At 44.4% G+C, this 20218-nt stretch overlaps 2 protein-coding genes across 2 annotated transcripts in view; one reads left to right on the top strand and one right to left on the bottom strand.

The window, feature by feature from the left end:
* LOC128887140 (ADP-ribosylation factor-like protein 4C) overlaps positions 1–7979 on the top strand; it is a 31087-nt gene extending 23108 nt beyond the window's left edge. Inside the window, exons 3-4 of the mRNA XM_054142679.1 lie at positions 207–422; positions 1745–7979. Of these exons, the coding sequence (XP_053998654.1) occupies positions 207–422; positions 1745–1941 (413 nt within the window). The 3' untranslated portion in view covers positions 1942–7979. The remainder of the gene's footprint in view (positions 1–206; positions 423–1744) is intronic.
* A 6318-nt stretch (positions 7980–14297) lies between these two features.
* LOC128887143 (uncharacterized) lies at positions 14298–20194 on the bottom strand. The gene is made up of 7 exons (XM_054142684.1): positions 18853–20194; positions 18473–18680; positions 17876–18133; positions 16969–17335; positions 16567–16796; positions 16149–16472; positions 14298–15795 (listed from the first exon to the last, which is right to left on the bottom strand). The coding sequence occupies exons 1-7, from the start codon at positions 18948–18950 to the stop codon at positions 15478–15480; spliced, it is 1803 nt and encodes a 600-aa protein (XP_053998659.1). The 5' UTR covers positions 18951–20194; the 3' UTR covers positions 14298–15477.
* Positions 20195–20218: the final 24 nt, after the last annotated feature.

Here is a 20218-nt window from a genome sequence, read left to right as displayed (position 1 = left end):
GTTATGCCCGTATATATACATATTGAAATAAATAAATACGGCTCCGAGTGCAAAGGGCCAATAACGTGGTAATTTTTGTACCCCGAGCAATCTGGCGTTCGATGTCCTTCCACTTCGAGGTCCGTACGAGGTCCACCCTCTTGTCCCAGCGATGGGCGGAGAAACGGAGGTATATAAATGCATTCCCCTATCGTGGTCTGTCGCAGGTGTGAATTTTCTCGTGTGGGACGTGGGCGGGCAGGAGAAGTTACGACCGTTATGGAAGTCCTACACCCGATGCACGGACGGTATTATCTTCGTGGTCGACTCCTGCGACGCCGAGCGACTCGAAGAAGCGAAAATGGAGCTCACCAGGACGGCCAGGAGCCCGGATAACGCCGGCGTGCCCATTCTGATCCTGGCCAACAAACAGGATCTGCCAGGTAAGAGGTTCCTCGCGCGTACAGTGCCCGACAAAACGATCGCCCACCCAAGAGTATTTTTAATAAATACTCAATAGTCAATAGTATATCAAGAATAATTCTTCTTAAAACTGTGGCATATGAAACGAATTCCAAGAAATAGCATAGAATACGATACGATTACTCCTATTAAATATTCTAACCAATATCAAATTTACCACAATGTGTAAATTATACACCGAAACAAAAAACCGCTTCGAAAATGTATCAGGATTTATTTAACTCTAAATATTTCATGGTTGAAAAGCATTCTGGTTTCGTTTACGTGTTAGCGTTTGATTACATTGGTCGCTGAGCTATGAGATTAGTTTTGCGTTAATAAAAAATTACTTTCGCCTTTTCTGTATTCTAGTAAGTCGATTTTCAACCACTGTTGTTCAATCTATGATCGAGGACCTGTACGATTTTTTTCTCCGGCTAGATCTCGACACGTAGAAATAAACAGTTAACTGATTAGCTGAACAGTTAGCTCCGAAAACGAAGTAGCTTCCATTTTTCAACTTACTATTTATTTAAATCGGACAGAGTTCGGTCACAGAGTTCTCGGTGACCGAATTCGGGAGATTACTCGGTCGAGAAATTCTCGGACGTTGACTGTAACAGTTGGTGCCCTTGCTAGAAAATAGGAACGCTGTTGAAGTCTTAAGAATGTGGCGACAAGTGCCCGGGAAAACACTGCTGTATCGAAGCGTAAGGCTTCACCGAGAAGACTGCGAGTACACTTGACCGCGATTCATAGCGAACACGTTTAGATTCCGTATCACGGACTTCATCGAGTAGCCATGTTTCTTCGAAGTTTCTTCAAATAGTCTCAAAAAGTGCGCTTAACTGACCTCTTAAACGAGATCGATTTGTAAACAAATTTTACAGCGTCGACTGCCGGACTGAAGCTCGTCAAAATTTCTGCGAAGTCCATTCCTAACCCTTTTTCCTGAAATTCGATTTTTGTAACCAGAGAACACATTTGAACATTTTCCAAAGAAGGAAACAAGACAAACAAATCGACAAACTTCAGATTTATTCGAAGCCTAGGGTTTTACTCATCATTCTGTCCGTCAGATAATCATCTTGCATTTATGCAACGATTTTAAGCAATTATATCTAGACCCGGCGAGTATTCGTATAAATTACCAGGAAATTATATCATACTTTTTACCTCAATTCTAATCTTTTTCGAAATCGGTTATATTTTCTTTTTTTCCAAAAATTATTCAATCTACCCCCTTTTCTCAACCGTCTGCTTTCGATCTGACCGACCAAACTGTCCGACTCGTTGTCCGCAGGTGCCAAAGAGGTAGGGGAGCTGGAGAAGCACCTGGGGGTCCTGGAGCTGGCAGGAATGCCTGGTAGCGCGTGCATCAGGGTGCAGCCCGCTTGCGCGATCACGGGCGAGGGCCTCCACGAGGGGTTGGACACGCTGTACCAGCTGATCCTGAAGCGACGCAAGCTGGTGAAGCTGAACAGGAAGCGGGCCAGGTAGGCCAGGGCTTCGGAGGACTGCACGTGCGTCTTCTGATATTGTCAGTCGCGGACAGTCTCTCCTTTGACGACAGCCACGCCTTCCACGGTGTCTTCTTCCTCGTCCTCCTCGTCATCGCACGACGGTGACGACCGGGAGGTGCTCGAGTGAATGTGCGCTCCTCTTCACGTGGACAATTCTTTATCGTCGCGGAACGTCCCGGTGTTCACGACGATCGTTTCTGGACCAGCGTTGCTCGACCTGGCGGAGCGACAGGTGTCCTCGAAGACATCCATGTTGGAATCGAGCGGCGCGAGGGTCGTCAGAATTTTTTACGAGAGTCCTCTGTTTCTCTTCGAGGGAAGGTAGGGGATTTTTTTTTTTTTTTAGAGAAAAGGCCTCGTCACCGACGAAAGGACGCGCGTTCCAGGTCTCGACGATGGATCTGGACGACGTCACCCTCGCGGTGTATTTTTTATCAAACCAGAACCGATGGACTGAAAAGAGACGTTCGAGGAACGTTATCGACGACCAAGATCGTCCCGATAACGAGGGTGTAGATAATTCTCCAAGACTGGAACGATAAACGAGGACTCGATCGCCTGAATCGCGGTGCTCCGCGACCGGTTGTTTATCGGACGACAACGAAACAAGTGCTTCATCGCTGACTACATAGAAGCTCTATTTTACCAAATTCCGAATCACGGGGGGAAAACTTCACGACGACGGCGCGCGGAATATCGCCCGAGTCTCTCGACTCGTTATCGATAACGAGCTCGTTGCCGCCCAATTTTCGCGCCTCGGATCGAACGCAAGAACGGGACGCCCCGCCTATTTTGTTACCGAGGATCGGACATCGACGAGAGGTTCCAGCAATAGCGACGGCTTCATCGCTGATAACGATGACGTCGAGCCCTGTTAACGCATTCGCGACCGCTGACGTTAATTCGTCTATTCGCGAGGTCTATTTACGCGTGCCGCAACGTGTTATCGTCGCTTCCTAGACAAATTGATACGCGGCCGACGTTTCGCGATTTATAACGTTAGAGAAACTCGTTCTTTAACGAAACTTTTTCAAAGTACGGGACTTATGACGCTCTGGTAACTAAACGTAATAACGACAAGTCATCCGTAACGAATACGGTCTTATAGATGAAGCATATAATCATTTATAGAATATGTAGATATATATATGTGTGTGTATTTACAGGATGTCACACCTAGACCACCTGAATATCTCTCTCAATTTCGCTTATAAATTCGTGTTTCTTTTCTATCGTTTTATGTAGCTGATATTAAAATACGCTTCGTTCAAATTGCATGTAAAACATTTGTTGAAATTAATTGTAAAAGATGTAAATGGGAAAGATGGAGCCATGCGAATCCTTTGGGGAAGCATTGTAATAAATACAATACAAATATTTGTTGAAATTGTCACAATTGAAACACATATTCAGGTGGTCTAGTTTAGATGTGACACCCTTTATAATATAACATTATATATCTATTGTATGTATATGTGTATATATATATATAATAGATGACTTGTTGTTATTATATACGTAATAATTCTGAACTCTTCGCTTAAATCAGAACAATTGAATTGGTCTAAGGTTTTCGGCAACCGGGAAATTCTTCATGTTGGCGCGGTCGCGAATGGGTTGATAGCGACAAACGGATAGGTCCATGAACGGATCGAAGCGAACGAGTCGCGAGGACAGTTGGATTTGAGTGGCGGCCAATTTTCTACGATTCGCGAACGGTCGACGATTTTTTTACCTGGACTCTGAACGAGTCGGACAGGATCCCGGTAGACCGCTCTTGGTACGTGGGGGAATCTCTAACAATCATAATCGATTATCATACTAGAGGAATGCTCGTAGTACGCGTCGATAGTCGTTGAGGTGGATCGCGGACATAGGAGTCCCAGCGGTGACCGTGCCTCTCCAGATTTTTGCACCTTTATACGTTGTACGCGAGAAGAAACCAGGATGTCCCGTCGTGGCCTCGCTCGAGACGATTTTTTGTAAAACTAATGTGATAACAGAACCCTCAACCCCAACCCTAACCGGTAACTAGCGTATCGCGCGTGCATACGCGCGAGTCCGTATATTTGTACTCGTCGTCCGTCGTGCTGCGTAGCTCGGGAAGACGAGAGACGAGCTCTCGCCGCAGAGGAGGCGAATCGATCGTTTTGAGCTTTGCTCGGAAACCATACATATCTCGAGGGTGTCTGAACGGGTGCTACTCTCGACGATCGTTGAATCAAAAGCGTAATATATCGTTTGTTAGGATAGCTAATTCGTTGCGTTTGAATTTGTCAAGGCATGTCCAACGGTCGGTCCGTCGCGGGCAACCGTCTCGAACGAACGAGCTAGAACTCGCGATTTTCAAGCACGAATGCGATACACCGATAATGATACACACTTGTTTATTGATAAACTTGTTAATACCGCGACAATCGCGGCACGTGTGGTTCGTTTTACCATTCGTGCCGCGGCATGTATTAATAGCGCGCCAGAAGAATGAACACGAGCCGCCTCCGTTCGAGTATCAACGCGTAGAAGCGTTCGCCTCGTACACGCCCGCGGCATCTAAAAATAATCCAAGGTTTGGAAAGGGCGTGCATCGATAAGCACGCCATTTTGTCTCGAGAACGCCTAACCAAATAATGCACAACTAGAGTCCCGGTAGCGTATTCATTCTTCTTGGCGTGTCATTGATATACATATCATTTTATTACGCAGAGAAATTATTCTTCTGCTTGTCCTTAATATTTACATTATATTACTATCCCGCGATCGCTGTTTGCCCGCAAGGGCGTCGAGTTGAACATGCCTGCGTTAGTTGTTCGAGAATACCTCGAACGGTTTATGCGAGTTTATACGTTGCTTAGCGGAAAGTATCGCGGTTTGAAGGGTTTCTAGGCTAGACCCGTTCGGTCGAGGTTTTATTGCCGATCTTTTCCAAGTTCGAGCGAAGCGAAAGAGCTCAAAACGGCGGCAGCTTGCATTTCTTGCCAGTGTGTACCCTCAGCGGCCTCTTTAACATACCCGCTTCCGGTGTGGGCAGTTGTTATCGATGGCAGATATTTTTTAACCGTTGAATCGGCGTGGTTCAACGCAAACTCTGTAATCAGCCACGGTGCAGTATCGTTATCTGACCCTTCGAGTTGTCACCTATTCGCGCAGCAGAAACGGGATATTACCGGTAATACGCACCACTGAAGTTCAGTGACTGAACCGATAGCCACCTTTCAGGCTTCGAGAAATATCGCCAGAGTTATGGAATAACTCCGAGCAAAGGTGTGCTCTTTTTCTTTTTGTTTCTAAACTTCTTCTATTCGCGTGGACTTGTTATATTTTAAACGCGTACCCGAAAATGTTCTAGCGAGTGATGTTCTCGTGGCTCTCCCTTCCTCCCAGTTTCTCCAATTTTCCTTCAACCATTCAAATTTCAATATTTGCTACGACGGTCCAAGCTTACCGCGGATTTCCCCCAAAATCAAACCAGGAAGACTTACCAAAAATATTTTTTATCAGAACACGCACTCTGATCAAGATTAATTGGATCGTCTATGGCCACCATTTTGAGTATCACAAACACAACTGGCAAACACGAACGACGAATCGAAGGGATCTTCGAATGATTCCAAAGGATTTTTCGTTCCATGATTTCTAACTAAACGAAAGTCCAAGAGGGAACTCAATCATCGTATAGAATCGAACACGCGGAGCGCCTTGTCGTTGCGAAGAAGAGGACGAGCCGTGACGAAATGGAACCTGTTTCTTCACAGTTCACACTTTATTGCTTGGAATGTTCCGCGGTTTCTTAGGACACACTTTCCGGACTCCAAGTATGCACGCGGAACGGCTACCGAAGATTTATCGTTTCCAGTTGCGCCTCTCGAACTTCCGCCGATGTTATTTTCAATTTCAACGTACGTTCTATAACCATCAAGGATCAACAGTAACGTTACGTACTCTACGCGCATATCCCACAGGATGGAACAACGATGAAACATTTTTCGGGCTGTACCTTATTTACGAGAAAATGCCGCGATTACGCAAGTATGGACACTGCATTTTTGGTATTTGTAAATAGTTTCACTATTGCGCCAGGCTGCATCTTCTTCTTGCTTTACTTTCACTTGTTGCGACCTACCATATACGGTCATAACGTTCTTCCACAGGTGCGCAAGTTCTGCTGTACAACTATATAACCGAAGTGCTGTTATATTGGGTATTCCAAAAAATATTGTAACTCCTTGAAAGGGGTGGTTCGGGAGGTGATTTGAAACAATTTTTTCCTTAGCGAAAACGTTATCCGAGGCTTCGTTAAGGAGATATTAACAAAAATACCTCGACCAATCAGAGCTCGTGTATACCGTTGGAATCACCCCTTTCAAGGTGTTACAACATTTTTGGGACACCCTGTATAACCGAAGTGCTATTACAAATTCATTTCTTAAAGAGGCTACGATTCAAGTATCCTTTCTCTAGTAAATTATAACGCTATTTCTCCATCGATGCAACGATTGTATGCAAAAATTGTCATTAGCGCGACTAATTGAACGATGGAACTTTCAATTGGACCGAAGACAGACGAAGAGCAATGAAAATTTCACACACGATTAGAATCTGATTTCCATCTTTAAAAAAAAAAATGAAGCGTTGCGCTGATTCAACGGTGATTCCTAATGGAGAGCGTACATTATTTATCAAAGGTAAAAGCTCCTCCAAGTGAACTCTGGAACTTTCAGGTGAACCAACACGAAGTCCACGGGAACCTCGCACAATGGGTGTCCGATTTTTGTCGTTGAAGTCACTCCCGTCTAAAACCAGCACAGTTGTCCAGGACCCAACATCCTCGTTGGAAGTTCGCCGAACACCACAGACCTTTCCTTTTCACGTCCGCCCCACTTCCAGCGTCGCCTTAACCCAGTTCCTCGGAACTTCCGGTGGCACCGATTGCCTCCACCGACAGCTGAATTACCACTAATTAACGCGTCTAATTAGCACGTCCCGGTCCACGCCAGCCACGGAAGGGTGTCGCGACGAGAACACATGATCCTCGCCTGTACGGATGCGACGTAAACAGAACGATATTAAACGAAAACTAGAGGGAATTCTAACGACTGTAATGAGTGACGATGCTAGTCGACCCGAGAATTAATCGAGGAACAGGAAAGATGTTAGGATGACGAGTACGTCTAGCGTACGCCAAAACGAACATTATATTCTAAGGACACTTTGTACATAGGCAACCCAGGCTGTAAGTTTCGCAGGATCTCTCCAGCCTAGTGGAATCCGAATTCGCAGCTTCTCTACGTTCGGTTTCGAATTTTAATTACGTTTCGGTAATGATGCGGTCGATAATTGTTTATTTCTCTTCGAACGATTCACAATTTCGGTTTTTACAACATATCGAACTTTCGGTAAGCTCCTCTATCGCGTTTTAATCGAAATCGAAAAATTTTCTAAATTAAGAAGAAACGAAATTTAACGAATCGGAGATCAGGTGTATTAGGTTACTAGTCTCAGTCCTAATTCTGGTACACGCGAATTCCCGGGCCTGGAGTCAATCCTCGCAATATCTGTCGAGACGTGGTTGTTGTTTTTATATCGACTTGTCGTTCAAAATTCTATTGTACGCTATACTTGCCCTTGTTGTGTTTTATTATCATTCAATATTTTATCTCGTGCTTCGATCGATAGATTACATATTTATGTATTATACGTAGCGACGATTAAATAACCGCGGCGCAATCGAGCGCGGAATCGTAACGAGCGCGCCAAAAAATAATAATAATAAAAAAAAAAGCAAAGCGAAATCGTCTTTTTACTGTAACGAGAACAATTATTATATCGTCGTTCGTCCCCACGCCGCTTGTATATTCGTATATCTGTGTAGTAGCCTCGCCCAATTTCTCGTGAGTGTGTGAGTACACCGGGTGAATGTTGATTATACAAGAACAAGCCCGTTCTGACCGAATGGATTCTTTTCGACTATCAGCGAGGATTTTTCCAAATAAATCAGCTAATTCCGTTATGTTTTAATCGAACGCTCGTTCTTTCACCTGCCACGATCCTTGGCGAAAATTTTCGTGAACGGCGCGAGTCCCCGAGCCTTGAAATTACTGTCATCCAGCAAACAACGATCGACCGGCACGTCGTCCGGTGCGCTTCGTCGAACGTTTCCTGGTTCTCCTGTCGTCGGGATACTTATTCATGCGGATCAGCCGGCACGAGCGACGGGGAAGGAAAGGAGCGAGAGCTCGTTGTTGTTTCGCAGCGGCCGATTATTGTTCTCTTAGGATAGAATGCACGGCACGTGGCGCACGGATGCGGCCATTTACGCCGTGCACGCACGATGAACACGCCTGCAGAAGGCTTCAAAGGAGCTCTCTGTTTCCAGGATCCAGGCAGTTTCAATGGGGGCCACCGACGCGAACCCTGGAAGGAGGATGGAGAGGGCTGGAGGTCGATTTTTACGCGATGCATGGGATCCCTTGTCGTCGATTCTTATTGTTGCTCTGAAAACTCGTTTGGATTACCTAAGGAACACGATACAGTAAACACTTATGCTTTAGTTAAGAGAAGCGTTTGGAGGGCTAGAGAAGTAATAGCTCAGCTATGGTATGCTAGAGGGTACTGAGCTCAGCTAGAGGAGAGCTATAGGGTACTAAGCTCAGCTAGAGGAGAGCTAGACGGATTACGCTTTAGCTACGGGGAGCTAGAAGGTACTAAGCTTAGGGATAAGAGAGCTATAGGGTACTAAGCTTTGCTATAGGAGTACTAGAGGGTGTTAAGCTTAGCTACTGAGCGCTAGAGGGTACTAAGCTTAGCTAGAGGAGAGCTTGAAGGTACTAAGCTTAGCTAGAGGAGAGCTTGAAGGTACTAAGCTTTGCTATAGGAGAGCTAGAAGGTACTAAGCTTAACTAGTAAGGGCTAGAGGATACTAAGCTTAGCTATAGGAGAGCTAGAGGGTTGTAAGCTTAACTAGTGAGGGCTACAGAGTACTGAGCTGAGCTACTGAGGACTAGAGGGTACTAAACTCAGCTATAGGAGAGCTAAGCAACTTCGAATTTGCACGCCGTTTGTGGTTCTTCAAGTCGCTCCTCGAACTACCGCGATTTCCAAGTTAGGAGATCTAGCGTGTACCAAGCTTAGCTACTCGAGTCTAGACAGTACTAAATTCAGCTAGAGGGGCCGAGAAGATACCAGAGTGATACACATAAATTCTCGGAAGGAGTGGTGGTAATGTAAGTTCACGTGTCGAAACGGCGCACGCGAGTCGTTGCCTTTCAACTTTTAAAGCTGCTCGCCAAAGTGCAGGAAACCCGCATCCACGTATCACGTAAGATGTTCCGAGCTAAAAATGAAAATTTAACTCGCAATGCTCGAGGAAACGGGCCGATAAAACGCTCCTCGCTCGCCACGGATTTCGATCTATCATTCTTCGTGCTCGTTTCGGCGATCAAGCAGACTGAAAAAATAATCCCTTTCCTTTCCAAATGTACCCCAACGCTCTCAAAACGAGAGATTCGCTAGCTTCTCCTATAGCTAAGCTCAGTTCGAAGCTGAACGCTAATTTCGTGTAGTTTCGTAAATCGAGATTCTGTATGCGAAAGCCAGACGGAAAATGGAACGAAGTAAACGAAACTTCCGTTCGCTGAGAACGGAACTTCCGTACGCGAGCGCTCTCGATTCGAGGGGATAGAGTTTTCATCCGGAAATCCCGTCGCGAACAAAGCATCAGCAACATCCATAACTCCGGATTACTCTCGCGAAGAGGCTGGAGAATACTCGTGGCTTGTTCCTTCGCGTTCCCGTTTCTCAAAGGACCCAGCGAGAACAAGAGGCAACGCTGGCTTGTGAAACGGAAAAACCGTCGTAAAGGGGCCGCTAACGTTGCACGCGAAAAACAGAGGAAGAGAGACAGAGACGGCGAGGGGTAGGCGGTGAGTTTAGAAAGAAAGGAAGCAATTTCTCGAGTGGTGCGGTAAAAAATGAAATAGAGACAGAGATCGGGAAACGGGGATGAAGGTACGTCGAAAACGACACCGCGAACTGTCCTCCCCTTCGTGGAGAATCAATACCGTGCCCAATATATCTCGCAAATAACACGCGTGAGCATGAAAAATAAATCAACGTGGTTGTTTCAAGATAATCACGTTCGAAAATATAATTGGAAACTTTCGTAAAAGTACGCTCTTACTGCTCTCACACACGTATGTAATAGCTATCGCGTAATCAATATGCATTAGATTGTCCCAAAAGTTTCTTCTGTGACTTGCATTCAGTTATTTCGTGTGGCAGTGTTTATACGAGTCTTATAGTCAGAGTTACAAAGTCTTCGAATATTTCAAGTGGAATTTTGTTCGACCGTGGATCTAGGTAAAACAAAGATAGTGGAGTAGGTAAAACAAAGAGCGCAAACGGTTTGCAACACTAATTTCAAATCGGTTGCGCCGCGTGCGATCGGCCTAAAGGTGTCGCCATTACGCGTCAGCTAATCGAACTGCTTCGCCAACTCCTGAGCAACGAACTGTACTTACCAGCTGTATACCGGAAGGAATGGCTGTCATTTCCGCGTAAATCGGGCGCCGCGAAGCCCGGATTTTGCGTACTTCGAGGAGACCTTTCGAGATTATCCCCATAGCAACGAGAATTGCTCGATAGCAGACTGGCTAGGGTACTCTTCAACGAGCCAACCTCTCCAACCTTCCCTCTTCCCTTTCGCTTGATCGTCCGTCTGTTTTCAACCCTCGCGCCACCAGGGGAACTTCCTCTCGTTTTCCTTTTTTTTCTCTTCTCTCTTTTTTTTTTTTTTTTTTTTTTTTAACACGCACATCGACCCTCGCCGCGTGTACTTTATCCCTCGCCACGTTCCTCTGGTCCTCCTGCGCTATATTATTCACCATTCAGCTGTCCGTGAACTCTCCGCGACTAGAGAGGGCCTTTTGTCTCGCGCGCCACTCATCTTCGTGCGCGTTCGAAACGCGGTTGCTTTTGGATTACGCCAACGTCTATGGCTTTTTCACCACCTTGTCTCCTTCCTGTCCTCGTTTTTGCTCCTCGGTCGACGAGGGTTCGGGACGGTGTTTCTCGAACCGAAGGGCGCGAAACCAGGGGTACAAAATTTTCGATAATCGACGCGTTCGAGGCCAGGCAGAAACTCATACACAATTTCTGCAGAGTTACATTTCGTCTCGAGACCATCGAAAATCAGATAAATTGTCGTTCGTCGTAGGTTTTAATTTTGTAACGTTCCTAAATTCACGAATTCCTTCCAGTAACGTTGATTCTTTCCATGTTGAAATATAACAGGCGTCCAGTGTAATTAGTCCTTATGAAAGATTCTTTCAAGAGACGGAAACGCAAAAAAAAATCCAAGTGTTTCGTTTAATTTTGGTACTCAGTGTATTGTATCTAATATTTTTATTATTATTATTTCGCTGTATTCTTTCACTGTTTGAACATTATTATTCTACCGTATCATTGCACCGTCTTCGACTAATCGAATTACTCAACGTAATATCGATAACGTGGTGCGCGAATCGAAAGTTACACCCACAGAGAGTTAATTGTAAAAATCAGAGAGATCGCGGGGTCCGATAGGACGACGCGCATTCAGCCAGACTACAACGCGTCGTTCGCGTACGTATTCGCCGTAGAAAGTTCGCATGCAACGACGTAATTACCGGAAGGCTCGTTAGACGACGGCGTCGCGATGCTCCCGATGCGCGAACATTGTGTCGTCTCCGTAACGCGGAACGCGTAAGTACGCGTCGGCAAAAACTGTCGCCGTTAGCGCAATACGCGATTCTCGACGGGGAATTGGCTCGGACAAGGTTGCCCTTTCAGAGAAAATGGTGTCTTTGTGGCGAGTTTGTATCGGCGAGTCTTCCCGTGGAGATATCTACCGCAACGTTTCGTTTAATTGATCGGTTGAGGTTGTTTTCCATGGATTTATTTAACACGTGCGGCTTCCATTTGTGTTTCTCGCCCATGAGGCGGCGCGGTGGTACGCGTCGTCTGATAGACACGCGAGCGCGAACCACCGGTGGTACACTCCGCCCAAAGGGACACACAAATGTGAGCCACCGGTGGTACACGCCGCCCGATGAAGAAGTTAGACTTTACATTATAAATATGTATACGAATAAGCTCATACGTGCGTATATTTATAGTATAAACATACACTTGGAAACACGAAAAAAATGTCTTCGATAGACATGTAGGGTACGAATATTTACGGGACTGCCTGTATGAATCATACAAGCCTATTTCGATTTAAATTGATCAATCAAGGTTTACCCAACAGTAACGCTTTACAAAAGTTTCCAATTGACGATTTCCGACCGTTGAACGCGACCGTCTCGAAACAACATACGTACGTATCTATAGCAGCACAAAGAAATCTTTTGTAAATTTAACAAGCTGAAGCATACGCGAGAGCGTAATAGACGGCATTCGAGGCGTTTAGATTTGATGTCAGACGATCCAGAAATAGTCATTTGTCTACCAACGTAGGAGAGAACGAGTACTGAGCATAATTGCCGGAAGAGGGTGATCAGAGTCGTCGCTTTGCATTCGAGATACTCGAAGGAAGTCTGCGTCGAGTATTCTCATCTGCAGAAGTAAACAAAAAATGAAAGAGAAAGTAATTATCCTTTCTAAATAATGCCGTCTACAAACCTGACGTTTTCGGTGCCGTTTCCCCCGCCTTTTTAGATTCCGAAGCGCGGCGCGGAAAGAAAGACGAATTATTCAACGAGCAGATTTTTTCACAGAAAACCGTTCGGCGAGTGTTCTTCAGACGCGAATGCTTTCCTCGGATCATCGTGGAATAAATGCGCAGGCATCGTTTGAGTGTGGGCGGCGCGCCACGTGCACCGCGTGCGAATATATTTAGATGCGCACATGTGCGTACAGTTGCGACGGAAAGTGCAAACAAGAGGACGCTTTGTGTACGCCGAAGAAGAAACTTTGGTTTCGCGTGTCAGGCCCGCGCGTGGTACTCGACTCGACGGCGCTAATTATTCTTGCCAATTCCGAGCACTTTTTCGATACACGGCAAAAGGAAGAGATCGAAGACAGTTTTCGTTTTCATTATTAATTAACTAATACGATTATTTTCTCCGCGCGGTGACGGTACGAATAATAAAATGAGATAATAACGTGCGAATATTATCGATGGTAAAATAATATCGTTGCGACAGTATGAAGATGCCGCGCTACAGTTCCGAGTTACATCGTCGCGACGGTGTGAAACGAGTTCCCGCGCTTCCGGTTGCCAGGAAGCGGCAAACTTTTAAAATAGAAGAGAGCGATTCGAGATCTCAAAGAGAGAAGACGTATCGCTACAAGTCTCTAAGTTTATCGTTGAATTATTATTAAATCGTTAAAAGTTAAAGTTTGTTAATAAACGTTACATATAGTTTAACATGGATTCTCGTGTTTCAACCCTCCGGCGTAACAATATGACCAAGTATTTTTGCAACCCTCTGTGGGCACGTGTAATTGACATTTCGTTATGGTAGTTCCTCCGTGAATTTATTTAACGGAGAATTCTAACGAGTATCTTCGCTTGATTATACTTCCATTAAATATGAATCGAAAGAGTACGATTAAGTATGAAATATGAACTATCTCGAAACAACTATTTCGGATCGGAGCCAGCGGAGCCCGATGCAATTATAATTTTTCCTCGTTCAAGTCGAAGACGTTGTTTCGAGTATCGAGTACGAACGAAGACGCTAAGAGCTCGTGCTCGCCCTTGCCACTGCCCATCAAGTTTAATGAACCTAATTAACCCGAATGTGCAGCCAGGAGGGGAGACAACTTAGCGCTAGGTTCGCTGACCCAAAAGTGGGGGAGATTACCAGCGGCCAATTTAACTTTGTTCAATTGAAAACGGACGGACGAATCCTAAATAATTAATTTGTTCGTTCGCTGCTACTTGCGAACTACCGTTCTTAAACATTTGTCCACAGTTCTTGTATGTAATATAATATATAAATTATATACAATTGTAAATTGTACCATAAAGTTATATAAATACATATAATATATATATATATATATATATATATATATATATATATATATCGTATACATAATGATGTACATACGATATACATCACAAACAATTAGTGTATATAGAAATATATATAGTATATAAATTATATACAATTGTGTATGTATATATACAATCATAAAATTATAGAAATGTATATAATATATATTGCATGCACAATAATGCATGAAATAATTATATACATATTACATAAGTACATATAAATATATATAACATAAATAGTATATAATACATCAATTATATACAATTGTTTCATGCATTATTCATTTCAGTACCGCGCGACATATTCTTGCATTCAATTGTCTCTAAGCCTAGTTGGTTCGATTGGGTTAGAAATGAGTGCAACCGAAACAAAATTACGTATAATCCATGGTCTGTGCGTTTTGGCAAACCTTTTGATACTGTAGGAGCCTATCATCGCCAACAAAAATTTCATCGAGACTAGTCAGTCAACCGAAAGTAAGATAGGAAAGTACGTAGCCAAACGGACCAGCTGCCGCGAACGGGCGTTAATTGTTCTTGTCGTTAACAGCGAGATTAACCTGTTTTTTCGTGCCTCCATCGTGAGAAAGTTCGCGATCAGTTACGCTCCTTTCAGTCGAACACTGTGTCCATAAATTAACCTCCATCAAGAAAGAATTTTACGCGTGTAGTTAGCCGAGCCATTATGCTGGCCTCGCGAATAGAACTTTCACTCCATTTTACTCCCGCGCGCCTAAAAAGAAATTGAGCGTCGAGAATACTGGAGCAAAAGAAAATTTTCCGTTGACGCACGGCCGATACGTCGTTTCTTTCTATTAAATTTTCTTGAACGCGTCGGTCGTCCAGAAATGGGTCACAGGAGTCTTTCATTGAGAAACTAACGAGATTCATTCCAAATGCGTGGCGGTAATGAATACAAGTTTGAATACAATTACGTATACGGTAATACAGAAACGTAATAATATTATTAAAATAGTAAAATAATACAGTGAAATAATGATAATAATAAAAATATTATATCAGAATAAGCACGTAGCGCTATGCAAATGTTTGACATAATTTAAGCACAGCGAACGCAGTAGACGGAATCGGTAACTATGCGTTCGTCTCCGTGCGTCGACATCCACGGAGTTGATTAATTCAATTACGTAATTGGACGCCGAAGATTCAACCAGACCGAAAACGTCGTACATTATTCACGATCTCGTCTGCGAGATTGATATCGTAGTCGTGGAAACGCGTCGAATGAGTAATTGAGAGAGCGAAGAAAGAAATCGCCGAGCTTCGCTTCGACTGGTTGCTTCTGTCTGGCCCTTTAATTAGCTTCGTAGGAATTTTCACGATTATCGCCGGTGAACGTGTTATAATAAACGATGATATTTTACCGATTTTGTCTACCGTGCGAAGATATCGTTAGCCAATAGCGAATTCCTCGAATTAAAGACGTTTTAAAGACGTCGATCCTGTCGATCATTCGTCAGAAGTTTTCTTGTCTTCGGCGACAGAGGTTCGACTGTTTTCAGCGATGCTCTTGCGACGTCTGGTACGGAAAGTTAGGTCGAAATCGTCCGGGAATTGGGAACGATAGGTGGCGAAGTCTTCTTGTTTGCAATAGTTGGAGAAGAAGTTCAAATACTGCCACTCCTCGTCGGTGGGTTCTGGCGGCGGAGGTATCCGTTTGGCCCTTTGACTCGATGGCTCGGAACGCCACATTAGAGGCCGCATCTTTATCGTCGGTGGCTCCATGACACGCTTCAAGGAAGCCAGTAACCGAAGCATCAGCTCGAACTACGAAACGGAGAATATCGTTAGGCTCGTGGCTCGTTAGGTTACGTTTACAGGTGTGGAAATAATACATGGTGTCTCATTATAATCTTTCCACGCGATTATCTCGCAAAATATTCATCATTCGAAAAAAATGTTTAACACTGTTTTTTTTTTTTCTAGGTGGAGGCGCCTCCGAGATTTGAAGGTCACCTTTGTTTTTTTTAATGGAAACATAGTTTTTTTTCACGCTAGACACGTAGCTTATCTCAAGACGAATTCATTGACCTATATAATGTTGACCTTGAAATGTCAATTTGAATGACGAATATTTGTATTTATAAAGTAAAAAAAAAGAAACATTAGCCGAGACTGACCTTCTTGGCCGCTTCCTCCGTTTCCTGCATCGCTTTCAACTCCTGCCGGAAGCCTTCCCTCTCGCAAACCTGCACCACATCCGGCGGCAGCGTGTCCAGTTCCAAGTTGAGCTCCTCGTGGGTCTTCTCGATCCATTTCATCATCGAGAAACTGTCCAGATTGGCGTCGTTCGGCGCGATGCAGGTCTCGTAAGCGTCCTCGATGAACACTTGAAAACGCAGCACTTCGTCGGAGCACACGGAGTCACGAAACATGCCCGCCAAGAGCACGTTCGCGTACTTCTCCAACTCCACCGCTCTGGCTTCCAGCTTCCGGATGGAACTCTGAACAAACGACCACAGATCGATGCACTCGGCTCCCCAACGACACGCGAGAATTCGAAAGGAAATCTTTAGAGGAGCCTATATGGACAATTACTCGAAGCTCGTCGATTTCGCTGACGAGTTCGTCGACTTCCGACTGGATCTGCTCTTCGGCGGTCTCGATCGTCGCCAGCATCTCCGTCATAGGCTCCGCCAACGACTCCAGATGGATCAGCGCGTTCAGGTTCTGGGTTTCTATCGTTCTGAACACTCGAATCAGGTCGAACGGATCCTCGAAGTACATTTCGGTTGCCCCCGCGTCTAATATATCCCGCTCGAACAAATCTGTAACAGGTGAAAATGGCCTCGCGGTTGCTTTTGGATACGTATTCGTTGTCCGTTAAATAATACATTGTTCCGCGATCGCGCGATCGACCAACGCGAGATCTAAAAATAAGTTACGGGTCAAGTCGACGTTGTAGAGTCGCACGAAGGGCGAGAAGGTGACGAGAATCACCTATCAAAGTGTCGAGCGACGCGACTTCGTCCACCATTCTGTATCGACCGAATAAATCGTCCGCGCTGTCGGAGACGATGTTCTCGCCCGATTCGGACCGATGAATCCAGTCGTGTTCCACGCGCCAGGAGATTGGCGACACCTGGTACAGGAACCTCTGGCACATCTTCACCGTCCTCCAATTTTCCTCCCAGAAGTACACTTCTAGCCTGACCTGGCCGTATTCCTTCGAAAGCTGGTTCCTCTTGTCGCTCACCTCTTTGGTCAGCCTCATCTCCTCCTCCGCCTGAACCAGGATCTTCATGCTCTCCTCGTGATCCTTCGACAGGAACTCCTCGAAACCACTCACGTAGAGACGATAACGACGCTACGGGAAGAAACGTAACTGATCTTTCCTCTTGTAACGACTTTATAAGATTTATTTTATATGCCGGAATCGAGTCTTTGAGAGATTCAATTACGTTGTAGGAAATTCTAATAGAAAATTCTAATCGAAATGTTAAAAACGGTCATTTGACCGGTCGTGGTAGGAATAGTATTAACCCTTTCACTTGGCTGTCAAACCTTCGAACATTTAATGTAGAGAATATGTGTGCAACCATTTTTAAGGTAAAATTTGAGGATGGGTGTAGAATTAAGATACGATTTATATGATTTAACTTTTTTAGAGGAGACACTCGTGTGACTGGTTTCGATGACTTCTTTCACAGAACTACCTTACCTTCACCTCGAGAGTACAGTAAAAACTGGATAAATGAAAGAAAATGGGGACCCAAACATTGGATTTAACCAGTCGAACGTAGAAAAGTGCAGAGAGTGAAAGAGAAAGAGGTTCGAGAAAAAAAGCAGTCGGCAGAATCGTATCCATCAATCAATCATCATCTTGCATTTATCCAGTCAATCCTACCTTGCACTTATCCAGTCTCTTCTGCTCCTCCACGAATTGCTGCTCTATACGAATACAGTCGTCCAATGCCTGGCCAGCTAGCAACCTGGTCTTCAGAATCTCGCGGTTGTCGTTCACGTACGTGTGTACAGAAAATCTTTCCTTTACCACCCTCCCAGAGAGTCCTTGGAAGAATTCTGGATCCACGTCGGTAATAGCTATCGCTTCGTCTGGGTCTTTGTGTTTCTTCGCCTCCAACTTCTCGATCTCCACGTCCACCTTGACCGATACCAAGGGAATATTTTTATCTATAATTCGTCAGCGTTCCTTTCTTTAACCCTCAGGCGCTGCAGCTATGTACAGATGTGTAACAAAATACAAAAACGATGCAAATGTAATGTACTAAGCGTTAAGGTTAGCGTTAACTAGTGTTAGCTTCCGTAGAAGCCCAAAATTAAGGTTAAAGCCTAAAGTTAAGTAAAGCAAAGTTGTGTTAAGTAGGATGGAAATAATTATATCGCGATGTATGGCTCCAGTGGAATAACTGAAGTTACTAAACAAAGCTCAAGCTCAAGCTCCTTTCTTTAAAACATGTAACGCATAAACTGTAACACATACGCGAAGCGTCCGCAAGATATCGTTTTTCCGTGCTGTTCTGGCAACTCCCTTCCTCTGTTCCAAGTCCGACGTGCGTTTCCTCGCTTTCCAGTATTGAAAATAAGAGAACATGAGGGAGCAGGGAGGGTAAAGGAACGGCGATTGCTCCTCGTTGACATTTCGCGGTTCGCCCAAGTGTTCATGGCCTTTGGTGAAGTAATACCGTGTTCTGTATCACGAGAACAAAACAGAAACACGAAGAGTAATTTTAATGCGTAATTTGTTAGGCGTAGAAAGTGTTAAGCTGCACGCTGTAGTTTGACATATTCCCACGAAAAAATTGTTCGCGAGAAAAACGGTTTCACGTTTCTGTAAACGCCCTGTACGTTTCGGTCGATCACCTGAAGAAGTTTGCACGCTGTCTGGTGGTCGCCGCGCCCCTCTTACGGCTTTTCCCGCCAATCCTGCGTGGCTTGGAGCATCTCTGCGCGTCGGACATTCTCCTTTGATTCACCTCGTGCTTTATTCAAGCTCAGCCTTTCACCTGGTAGGCTATTCACCTGGAAAAGCTAGCGCTTTCGCGCCTTGCTGAAGGGAAAAATTAAGGAAGTACTCGCATTTAATAAAAACTTAACATAAAAGGAAAACTATCACTGTCGAAACTGTCAAAACCGTCAAAAGGAAGTTCGTCGCTCTACTCGATCCCTCGCGGAATAAACTTTTAGAAAGAAATTTGTAATCAACAATAAAGGCAACGTAACTTCTCATTTTTAATGAGAAAAAGCAAACAAAGATCAAGCTTTTATGAATAAAATTCATTCGACGGCCCGCGGCAGCGCGTAATTCGAGGCGAGAAGCGCGCTACTTACTTTTTGAAACAGAAAAGCTCGATTCTCCCTTTGCTCCATCCGATGGAGCCGCGACGTTGAAAACGATAAAAGGGCGGAATTCGATAACCTGCCACCCTCTTTCAGCGACTGTCACCGCTGATCGCGCTAACGTTTCGTTGTCAAGTGGGATTGTTTGGCATGCGCGTTTTACTTCCGAGAGCACTTCGGATCATTTCGTAATTCGTATCGATTGCTGACTCCAATTTATGGAAACTCTGTTGGGAACGAATGGGACGTTTAAAAGAATTTTCAAACGGTAGTAAGTTTACAAAAGAGAGACCTCTTTGAAGTATGCTTTTATTTATAAAATGCTCTGCAAAGTAGAACATTGTTTTCTGTTAACGCAGTACTTTAAGGACGGTACTTTAAGGACGCGCACTAAAAATGCCTTTGCAAAGAAACTTATCGAACCATACAAAAAACAAACTTATTTTTACGTCGACCTAATAGAAAAGCCTCGAATACACCTTCGTCGTTCTTGTTTAATTTAATTTCGATTCGATTCTCGTCTGTAGAATTATCTCCGAATGTTCACTAAACACCCCGTGTTCGATGAACACCCTGTACTAAACACCCTTATATACACAGTTTCTAAATACAGTATTCGTTGTATGGAAACACGTACGTACTATTTCTTACTCTAAAAAGTTACTAGTAGTTGTTCCGTGAATTTATTTAACGCCTTTTGCCATCTAGTGTGCAAATTGCCAATGCCAGATCGATAAAAATCAATGAGCTGATGAACGATAAACAAGTATTTAAAATTGCAAAAAACGACATTATTTTCCGGTTCACCTAATACAATTGAGCGTGACCATCTCGAAACAACTACCTTAAGGGGTTAGTCGTAGTCAGGAAAATGAAAACGGACAATTTC

The sequence above is a fragment of the Hylaeus anthracinus genome, unplaced genomic scaffold (genome assembly GCF_026225885.1).
Source record: "Hylaeus anthracinus isolate JK02 unplaced genomic scaffold, UHH_iyHylAnth1.0_haploid 11985, whole genome shotgun sequence".
Classification (NCBI taxonomy): Eukaryota; Metazoa; Arthropoda; class Insecta; order Hymenoptera; family Colletidae; genus Hylaeus; species Hylaeus anthracinus.
This window is presented reverse-complemented; position numbering and strand designations above follow the sequence as displayed.